A 10,609-nucleotide genomic window follows, 5' to 3' on the forward strand; every position below is an offset into this window, starting at 1 on the left:
CCTCATGCCGCTGAAGTCGGCCTGGGTCATGTTCGCCGAGGCGTCCCAGGACGACAAGAACATGTGCGCGTCCGGCGGCCTCGACAACGTCTGCACGGTGTGGCAGCTGCCGACGGCCGCGGACCCCGCGGGCAAGCTCCTCTTCTCCCTCGAGGGCCACGAGGGCTACGTCTGCAACGGCCGCTTCCTCGGCGACAACAAGCTCCTCACGACGAGCGGCGACAACTCCGCGTCGCTCTGGGACATGAACGCGCTCCCCGAGGGCAAGGACATCGACATGCGCGGCTTCATCTTCGAGGGCCACGACAAGGACGTGACCAGTTGCGACTTCAAGCCCGGCGCCTTCAAGGAGTTCGTCACGTCGTCCGCCGACGGCTCCATGATGACCTGGGCCATCGGCCAGAAGACGCCGACGTCGACGATGCGCCTCTACCAGGCGGATCTGGACGCGGGCATGAAGCGCGGCCAGACGAAGACGCTCATCGACGTCAACAAGGTCAAGTACCAGTCCAACGGCTTCGGCATCGGCGTCGCCACGGAAGCCATGGGCTCCTTCCTCTACGACGTCCGCACGCTCGGCGCCGCGAACACGTTCGTCGGGTCGTCCGCGGAGTCCAAGTCCATCCCCAAGTACTCCTGCGCCTTCTCCAAGTCGGGCCGCCTCATGTTCGTCGGCACCGAGGACAACACCATCGAGGTCTGGGACACGTTCAAACCCGACGCGGGGTCGACGCTCCAGTCGCTGACGATGAACCACGACAACCGCATCACCGAGGTCTGCGTCCCGACGACGGGCTGCGTCTGCGCGTCGGCCTCCTGGGACACGACGGGCTCCATCATCCAGCCCTAGGGCGCTTTTTCGGGGCCGCGGCGCGCCCGAGACGCGCCGCCGGCGCTCGCCCGATTGGGCGAGGCCGCCGACCCGGGAGAAGTACCGAGCCGCGACGGGCCAGCGCTCCGACTCCCGGGCGGCCGCGCGCCGGCGGCGCACCGGGCGCGCCGCGCCCCCGCGCCCAAACCACCCGCGCCGCGCCGCCGAAGCTCCATCGTCCTGGGGGGAGCCGGAGGCGGCGCGGCGGACCCCCCGGTCTATCCGCGCCGTTCGCGACCGACCCCCCAGCCCACTCCCCGCTTAATCTTCATCTTAGGTTCTAAGGGGGTTTAATACGAAGTCAGAGTTGCGCTATGGTTTCGGAGGTCCCGTTTTCTGATGATCGGGCTACGATTTAATCTAAGAGCGACCTGCGCGGTCCCCGTACTGCCAGATGGCGCATGATTTAATATGCCATCATCGTGTTTTTGGACCAACCATGGCCATTGAAAAACAGAATCATGCAGTCAAGGTATCTTCTGCGACCACGGTTTTCTGGGCGTCCGATGCAGCGGTTCCAGGACTTGGCGCGGCGCTCGGTCTGTGGACCATGCCGCGCCTCGGGCCCGACTGCGAGTCGCTCGGGAAAGACCACCGGTCGATGGCGAGCAACTTGGTTCGCGTCGGGGCAGCCCGTGGATGACGAGAACGGCCGTTAACGATGGTGGGCGACCGACGAGGGGCCCAACTTAGTTCCAGAGGTCGAGCGGTGCGCTAGACCCTGGGTAAGCCACCCCTGGAATGTTTTCCCGGAGGTCTCTGCTTAGCACTGGCGCACCGAACGTCTCATTCATTGCGCGGTGAGCACCGTGTCACCCGCGGCGCCGCGCGCCCGTCGGAGGCGCTGAGATGATCTCGATCAAATCGACTCGAGCCGAGGAGCTGTCGCGAGAGCATCTGGTGGCCCCCATGACGAACGATTCCCGACGCTCTGTGGCTCGAAAGCGACCCGAAATTGGGTCGGGGGACGCTGCCGAGCCTCACTGCACCCCCTGAAGCTGCCCGTTTGCGCCACCTCGCAATCGTTTGGATGTCGCGTCTTCGCAGGTGCCTCGCCCACATGTTTGCGGACCTCGAAGCCACTGGGATCGTTGCACGTCCCTTCATATTCGCGGAGCTCTGGACGTCCAACAGTTCACCAAGCATCTCGTCGGTCGAGCGCAGCGATGCGGAGATGCGATGCGGACCGGGCTGTCGAGGTATCGTTGTCGTCAATGTTGACGAAATTCAATGGCTATGGTTGATTTAAAATGGAATTAAATCGGCGCGCAGGTTGCCGGCGCCGGCCAGCCTCCGGCGTCCCTTCTAGCCGACGTAGATTAAATAATCCAGCGCGACGGCGTTGTGATTATTTCGCAGGGACATCGGCGTCGGCAGATCGATTTGTCTCCCCTTCGTTCCCTAGTCTAGCTTAATCTACCCAGATGAAGGAGCGCGGGGCGTCGAGGCGGCTGGCGGGATACGTGGGCGCGCGGAGACGCGCGCGGCCGCACGCTCGAGGCCATAAGCAAAACTAACCCTCGACGGAATAAACTTCACTGAGCTCGATGAACTTTGGGATATGAATGGCTGTGAGTGCACAGCCAATATTGAAGACGATGCAAACTTTAAAACGAGTGGCTCGCATCGTTTATGATATATACGTTGGGCAATTATAATCACTACGGCTCATCCTATATTATGCCGGTGAGGCCGGCGACGCCCGCCGACGGCCAGATCCGCCGTGGACGCGACTGGTGCATCAGCTCCTAAAGCAACATCCACGCCGCCCGCGCCGCCGCCGCCGCCGACGCCTCGCCGGAGGCCGTTTGGCGTTTCCCACAATGTCGTCGCGCCAGCCGATCCGCCACGGGTGGCTGCTCTGGGCGGCGACGGGGACGACGGCGACGATGAACGCCTACCGCTACCCGCCGCTGCTGTCGACGGCCGTCGGGTCCTTCGTGTGCCTCATCTGGATTTTGTACAACGTGTCGACGCGCATGCTCATCTGCAACTTTCTGAGCGGCTGCGTCGACATCTTCTTCCGCCAGGTCGCGGTCGCCGGCGCGCACAAGCTCAACGCGAGCGACTGCCCGCTCCTCGTCGCGATCGCGCCGCACAGCAACCAGTTCATCGACCCCATGATCGTGCTCAAGACCTTCGAGCGCAACATCGGCTTCCTCTGCGCGGCCAAGTCCATGCGCTTCAAGGGCGGCCCCGCGGACATCGTCGCGTCGCTCGCGCGCGGCTTAGACTGCGTCCCCGTGGAACGCGCGCAGGACATCGCCGCGGTCGGCGCCGGGAAGCTCGCGAAGGCCGCGGCGGCGGCCGACGGCGGCGCCGTGCACGTCCACGGCAGCGGCACGGCCTTTGTAAAGCAGGTGAAGCCCGGGGACCAGCTCCTCATCTCCGCGGGCGCGTGCAAGGGCGCGCTCGCCAAGGTCGCGGACGTCGTCTCCGACGAGTTACTAGTTTGCGCCGCGCCGGCCTTCCGGGGGTCCGACGCGAACCCCGACGCGACGGCGGCGGACGTCAAGGACGCGGCCTTCAAGGTCATGCCCAAGGTGGACCACAGGGCAGGAAAAGAGAGCGAAATTCCCAACTTCAAAGGCTCCTCTCTCGGCCGTTTTCCACTCGTTTCGGCTGATTTTTGGACGAGCGATCATCTCTCGGAACGGCCTCGAAGCATGGATGCTTTTTCCGGAACGCGCGCGCGCGGAACACTCACGTTGAAGCGACATTGAATCTCTCTTTTCCTGCCCAGGTGGACCAGCACGACATGTACGACGCGATCTACGACGCGCTGGACGACAACGGCGTCATCGGCATCTTCCCCGAGGGCGGCTCCCACGACCGGTCGAGCCTCTTACCGTTGAAGGCGGGCATCGCCGTGATGGCGTTGGGCGCCTGCGCGAAGCACGGCGAGGCGCTGCGGTCGCGGCTCCGCATCGCCGCCGTCGGCCTCAACTACTTCTCGGGCCACAAGTTCCGGAGCCGCGTCTTCGTCGACTACGGCGAGCCCTTCGAGGTGTCGCGGGATCTCGTGGACCGCTACCTCGGCGGCGACAAGCGCGGCGCCGGCGACGCGCTCATGGCGGAGATCCTCACGGCCGTCAAGGCCGTGACGGTGCAGGCGCCGTCGAGTGACATGGCGGAGATCTTCTGGATGCTCCGGCGGCTCTACGTGCCCGACGGGAAGCGGCTGACTTTGGAGGAGAAGGTCGCCCTGACGCGGGGCTTCGCGGCGTCCGTGGAGCGCGACGAGGGCGCGCACCCGGAGGTCCGCGACGTCGTCGTCCGCGTCGAGAAGTACCACGAGACGCTCAAGCACTACAACATCCACGACCGCCAGGTGCTGCTGGGCGGCGCCGACGACGACGTCGTGGACCGCTTCGACGCCCTGGCGATTTTGGGGCTGCGCGTGACCATCCTCTTCGCCTACAGCCTGGCCATCTTCCCGGGGCTGCTGCTGGCGTCGCCGCTCCTCGTGTTTACGGACGCGATCTCGAGGCACAAGGCCAAGGTCGCCTTAGCCGGGAGCCGCGTGAAGCTGCGGGGCAACGACGTGCTCGCGACGTGGAAGGTGCTCTGCGGCATGATCCTCATCCCCGCGCTCCACCTCACGTACACGGCCGTCGTCTACGCGCTCTACGGCTTCCCCGAGGCCGTGCTCTACTTCTTCTTCATGCCCTTCGTGTCCGCGACGTCCATCTACGCGTCCGAGTCCTTCCTCTCCGTCGCGTCGTCCATCGGGCCCCTCTACCTCCTCATCGTCAACCGGTCCACGGGCACGCGGCTCCGGGCGACGCGGAAGCAGCTCCAGGCCGACGTCCGCGAGATCGCGAACAAGCTCGGCTGGGCCGAGATCATCCGCAAGTCCCGCAGCGCCCACGCCGCGCTCTCCGAATACTCCCCGTGATGGTGCGCGCGGCGTTGGCTGGAGCCCGAGCTACCCTAGGCGTCGCAGTCGCCCGCGCCGAGCTCGCCGAGGCTCGCGATGACGTCGCCGTGGGCGTGGGCGAGCTTCGAGAGGTCCTCGTGGGCCGGCGAGAGCGCGGAGAGCGCGCCGCGCCAGAGCGCGTCGCCGGGCGCGTCCGCGAGCGCGAGCGCCTCGGGCGCGTCGGCGCAGGCGCGGAACCAGACGGAGCGGTCGAGCTCGTTGAGGAGCTGGGCCCGCGACCAGCCGCAGTAGCCGCAGAGGATCTTGTAGTCCTCGAGGCCGCGCCGCTCGATGGCCTCGCGGACCGCGGCCAAGTCGTGCGTGAACCACGGCGGCGCCGCCGCGCCGTCGCCGGCGAACCCCGGCGCCCGCACGGCCGTGAGCGTCTGCGTCGCGACGTCGCCGCCGACGTAGAGGTCCGCGTCGAGGATGGCGTCGCCCAGAAGCGCCGCGCCGTGCTCCGTCGCCGCGTCGCGCAGGCCGAGGCCCGCGCGCTTGTTCACGACGACGCCCATGACGAACTCGCCGTCCGACGAGCCGCCGTTCGACTCCTCCGCGGCGACGAGCACGACGACGGCGCCGTGGAGCGTCGGCTGGCTCAGGCAGGCCATGGGGTGCGACAGGAGCACGGAGCCGACCAGAGCGTCGTCCGCGGTCGCCTCGCGCAGCGCGACGCCGGCGGACGGCGCGGCAACGGCGGCGTCGCGCCGCGCGAGCGACGACGAGATCGCCGCGGCCTTGCCGAGGTGGCGCACGGCCGCCATGCCCAGCTCCGCGGCGTCGAAGCGCCCGGCGTACGTCGCGGCGTCGCGCGCCGCCGCCGTCGCGACGGCCCGCAGCGACCGCGAGCGGTGCGGCGTGTAAAACTCGGAGCCGCCGTTCGCGCGGAAGACGAGATGGTCCACGGCGTCGTCGGCCGCGCGCGCCTCGTCGCCGGCGGACCGCGCCTCGCGGGGCAGCGGCACGACCTTGCCCTCCGAGCGGCTAAAGTATTTCTCCGGGCACGCGCTCAGCGATCCGCGGCGCGACGGCGCTTCGAGCTCGCGCGTGAGGCGCAAGATGGATCGGTAGAGGGTCCGCTCCAGCGCCTGCATGGCCATGACACGTTCGGACGTCGGTGTGGCGCTCCGATGCTTCGAGCTGTGGCAGAGCACCTTGTGGCAAATACAGTGGCAAATGTCCTGGCGAAGGTCAAAGCTGCCCCCAGAGCAGCCCTCGATCAAGGGGATATAAATCTAGATGGGGTGGCAGGCGAAACGCGAGGTCCTCGTACTACTCGGGGCCGCCGCTAGCGTTTTCTTTCTTCTTCCACGCCGCAGCGCGCGGGCTGAGTGCAACGATGGCGGGTCGCGCGGCGCGGCGCGGCTGCGGAACCCTTCGACGGGGCGGGGCAGCGAATTTGGGCTGCTGAGATCATTGCGTTGGCTCGCGAGCGCGACGGTTGTTCGGCGGCGGGACGAGAGGGCGGCGGTGTGAGTCGAGTGTGCGATATTTTCTTGTCCTTAGAGGTTGGAGGCGCCCTATGGGTACCCGCGGGGGGCTCGAAACCTTCAGGACACACTTTTCCCACGATCTCAGAGCCTGCGCAGCCCCGGCGCCGACGGTGTCGCAACACAGTTTCTCGGGCAGCGTGCGGGCATTCGAGGTCGAGAACTTTTCGTGTCCTGAGATGCTCGAGCCCATCCATAGGTACCAACGAAGGGCTCTGCAGCGCCAGCAGACGGTCCACGACCATCATCATCGCGAACACGTCCAAGAGCTGCCCCAAAACCCCCTTCCTCGCGTGGCGCCAAACCGGACACGGTGCCCTCCAGCGCGCCTCGGTTTCCTTCCACCGGACCCGAACCGCCCGGACGCGTAAGTCTTGTCGCGGGCGCCTTCGCGGGGGAGCGAATACCGCTGCGGTCCGTCTGGGGCCGCGTCGACGACGGCGGCGTCGAAAAGTCCCCGGCCAAAAGTCGTCAACATTGCCCCAAAACGATGGGTTGCAGTACGAGGAGCTCGCGCAACATAATCTCGTTGAGCTGCCACCCCATACTATTTATTACCCCTCTAGTACTATTTATTACCCCTTGCCTCGATCGCGTTGAGATCGCGCCGCCGGTTGCAGCGGCGTCGAACCCCGCCGATGGGTGCGCCCGACGCGGCGACGCAGCTCATGGACGTCGCGACGACGGCAGCGCCGACGCCGGCGCCCCTCGCCAAGGACCACCCGAAGCAGCCCAAAGAGGCCGTCGCACCCGCCCTGCCCACGCCGACCGCGCCCGACGCCGCGGAGGCCGACGAGGACGAGGCGCCGCGGCGCGTGCTGCTCGTGGCCAAGTGGAACAAGCAGGAGATCGACCTCTGCGTCGACGCGAGCCTCACCGTCGGCGACCTCAAGATCATCCTGGAGTCGGAGACGACGGTGCCGCCGGAGCGGCAGCGCGTCGCGGGCCTCAAGGCCCAGAAGGGCCGCGTCAGCGACGCGAGCGTGCTCGGGGACCTCGTGCTCAAGCTGCCCCAGCACAAGTTCATGCTCGTGGGCACGCCCGAGGCCCAGCTCCTCGTCGAGCCGGCCGAGCGGCCCGAGGTCTTCGACGACACCGCGGACCCCTCGGAGGCCCGGACGTCCCTGAGCGCCTGGGAGTGGCAGCGGCGCAGCCGCGGCGAGCTCGACGACCTCGGCGCGGCGACGGGCCGGCCCTGGCGCCTCGTCTTCGCCGACGCGTTCGACCGCGACGGCCCGCCGGACCCCGCGCGGTGGGAGCACCAGACGGACTGCAACGCCTGGGTGAACAACGCGGTCCACGCGGAGCGGCAGCACTACACGGACGCGTCGCGCGACAACGCCCGCGTGGCCGGCGGGCGCCTCTTGATCCGCGCGGCGAAGGAAGCGAGCGGCGGCCAGGCCTACTCGTCCGCGCGGCTCACGACGCGGTCCGCGGCCAACGGCCGCTGGCGCTACGGCCGCGTCGAGGTCTGCGCGCGGCTCACGCCGGGGAAGCGCGGCCTCTGGCCCGCGATCTGGCTCATGCCCTCGGCCTCGAAATTCGGCAAGTGGCCCAAGTCCGGCGAGATCGACGTCATGGAGAACGTCGGCTACGAGCCGGGCGTCATCCGCGCGTCGGTCCACACGGAGCACAACCACAGACGACGCGGCAACCACAACCGCCGCGTCGCGGGCGTCCGCGACTGCCACGACGACTTTCACGTCTACGCCGTCGAGTGGACGGCGGAGCGCCTCGACTTCTTCGTCGACGACCGCAAGTTCTACACGTACGCCAACGAGCACAAGGGCCACGAGCAGTGGCCCTTCGACGAGCCCTTCCACCTCATCCTCAACGTCGCCGTCGGCGGCTCCTGGGGCGGCCGCCGCGGCATCGCAGACGACGCCTGCCCGGCGGAGATGGCCGTCGCCTACGTCAAGGTCTTCCAGCGCGCCGAGGACGCGGGCGACTAAAGTAGCGGGGGTGGGTCCGTTCGGGGCGCGCGCGGGGACGCGTCCTGGGAAGTGTTGAAGTGCAACATGCACGGCACGAAGCGCTTCCCAGACGGTCGATGTGAGGCTGCGATCGACCGCGCGACGTCGACATTCGCCCAGCGCACCAGCGACGTCGACACTCGCCCAGGCGCAACCGCATCGCGTCGATGACGAAGAGCCCGATCACGTCGCGGTCGCGGTCCGGCTCGCCGCGGAGCGGCGCCGACGCGCCGCCGGCCAAGAAGCCCAAGCCGGGGGCGGCGCCGGACGCCGGCGACGCGCCGCGGGAGCCGGCGCCGTCCGTCGCGTCTTCCGAGCAGGTCGTCGAGCAGCCCTGCGCGACGCCCGGCCTCTTCCGGCGCGTGCAGCGGGGGGAGGCGCTCGTCCGCGAGTACGACGTCGAGGCGGGGACGACGAGCGGCCGCGCGGCGCACGCGCTCGCGCTGACGCTCGCGCGGTCGTTCCGCGCGGAGCTCCACGGCGCGCGCGTCGTCGAGGTCGGCGCGAGCGACGGCTGCGCGGGGCTCAACGCCGCGAAGCTCGGCGCGTCGGCGGTCTTCTTCACGGACGACCACCCCGAGAGCGTCGCGGCGCTCCGCGTCGACGCGATGTACAACGGCGTCGTCGCCAAGGCCGCGGCCCTCGACTGGGAGTGGGGCGCGCCCCTGCCGAAGCGCATCGCGGCGTCGGGCGTCGACATCGTGCTGGGCTCCGACCTCCTCTTCTCGCCCTGGGAGTGCACGCGCCTCGGCGTGGGACTGGACGCGCTCGCCGCGCTCAACCCGAAGCTCCGCTTCCTCTTCGCGGCGACGCGGGACCCGAACCTGCGCCTCATGGAGGACGCGTGCCTCGCGGCCCTCGAGGAGCGCGGCTGGGCGAAGCGGTCCCTCCGCATGTCGCCGGACGACGCCAAGGCCCTCGAGCCGGACGACCCGGCGTCCCTGCCCGAGGGCGCGACCATCGCCCTCTGGGAGTTCACGAAGCGGGCCTAGGTTCTCCTAAGGCGAGACAGGCAGTATTACGGCGCGGCGCCTAGCCCTTCTTCTTCCGGACCTTGCGCTTCTTCTTCGCGGACCGCTCGAGGCTCTGCTGCCGCCGGAGCGCGAGCCGCTGCTTCGCGGCCTCGACGTCGTCCGCGGGCGTCGCGGCGCCGCCCTCCGCGTCGCCGCCGAGCGGCGCGAGCCGCCGGGGCGGCGGCGTCGCCGCGGCCGCGTCCGGCGCCGGCGGCGCGGCGCGCGTCGGCATCGCCGCCTTCGCCGGCGTCTCGACGTCCGCGCGCGGCGCCTCGACGTCCGGCGCCTCGACGTCCGGCGCCTCGGCGTCCGGCGCCTCGGCGTCCGGCGCCTCGGCGTCCGGCGCCTCGGCGTCCTTGGAGAAGGTGCACTGGGCCTCGTGGGCGACGCAGGCGTCGAAGTTCCCCCGGAAGCCGCAGAAGTTCTGGCACTCGTAGAGCTCCTCCGCCTCCGCCTCCGGTTCGGGCTCGGGCTCCGGCTCGGCCTCGGGCTCGGGCTCGGCCTCGGGCTCGGGCTCCTCGGCGGCCGCCGGGGGCGCCTCGGGCTTCGCGTCGCGCCCGCGCGGCGCCGGGCTCGACTCGCGGCCGCCCTCCTCGACGGCCGCGGGCGGCGGGTCGCCGAAGGTGCACCGGGCCTCGTGGGCGACGCAGGCCTCGTAGGTCCCCGAGAAGCCGCACTTGCGCTCGCAGGAGAACGCCTCCTCGGCCGCGCCCGGCTCGTAGGCGCACGAGGCCTCGTGGGCGGTGACGGCGTCGAGCCCGCCCTCGAAGCCGCAGCCCCGCTCGCACATGTAGGCGCCGGTCTCCGCGCCGTCGCCGCCGGCGGGCGCCGCGCCGTCGCCGCCGGCGGGCAGGTTCGCGAGCGGGGGCACGACGGGGCACTTCGTCGAGTCGCCGGCGGGCCGCCAGGGCGCGGAGGGCGCGTGCTCGCAGCGCGCGGGCACGGGCGCCGTCACGGCGCCGGCGGACACCTCGGGCTGGGCCGCGCCGAAGGCGCAGCCGAGCTCGTGCGCCGTGACCTCCGCGAAGTCGCCCGCGAAGCCGCAGCCGCGCTCGCAGTAGTAGGTCTGGACGCCGCCGGCGGGCGGCGCGCCGGCGCAGGTCGCCTCGTGGGCGACGCACTCGTCGAAGGTGCCCCGGAAGCCGCAGCCGCGGTCGCAGTTGTAGGTCTCGACGCCGTCGACGGGCGCGGGGGACGACGCGCCGTAGGCCTCGGTCCGCGGCGTCTCCACGGGCGACTCCTCGTCGATGGCGACGATCTTCGGGGATGGCTTGCGCGGCCCGAAGTCGCCGGGCTTCATGCGCAGCGTCATCTTCTTCATCTTGTCGCGCGCCGCGGCGCCG

The 10,609-nt window shown here is 69.5% G+C and overlaps 3 protein-coding genes across 3 annotated transcripts; all 3 read left to right on the forward strand.

Moving 5' to 3' along the window:
• Positions 1-4: 4 nt before the first annotated feature.
• Positions 5-850, forward strand: AURANDRAFT_20218 (hypothetical protein; the record flags this gene model as incomplete). Its single annotated transcript, XM_009034974.1, has 1 exon — positions 5-850. One exon carries the CDS (start codon positions 5-7, stop codon positions 848-850), a length of 846 nt encoding a protein of 281 aa, XP_009033222.1.
• Positions 851-2,635: 1,785 nt separating this feature from the next.
• Positions 2,636-5,898, forward strand: AURANDRAFT_70765 (hypothetical protein; the record flags this gene model as incomplete). The annotated part of the gene is made up of 2 exons (XM_009034975.1): positions 2,636-3,414; positions 3,615-5,898. 2 exons carry the CDS (start codon positions 2,695-2,697, stop codon positions 4,767-4,769), a joined length of 1,875 nt encoding a protein of 624 aa, XP_009033223.1.
• A 1,407-nt stretch (positions 5,899-7,305) lies between these two features.
• Positions 7,306-8,232, forward strand: AURANDRAFT_19832 (hypothetical protein; the record flags this gene model as incomplete). The annotated part of the gene is made up of 1 exon (XM_009034976.1): positions 7,306-8,232. The coding sequence occupies one exon, from the start codon at positions 7,306-7,308 to the stop codon at positions 8,230-8,232; it is 927 nt and encodes a 308-aa protein (XP_009033224.1).
• Positions 8,233-10,609: the final 2,377 nt, after the last annotated feature.

This window comes from Aureococcus anophagefferens (genome assembly GCF_000186865.1).
Source record: "Aureococcus anophagefferens unplaced genomic scaffold AURANscaffold_2, whole genome shotgun sequence".
NCBI lineage: Eukaryota > Pelagophyceae > Pelagomonadales > Pelagomonadaceae > Aureococcus > Aureococcus anophagefferens.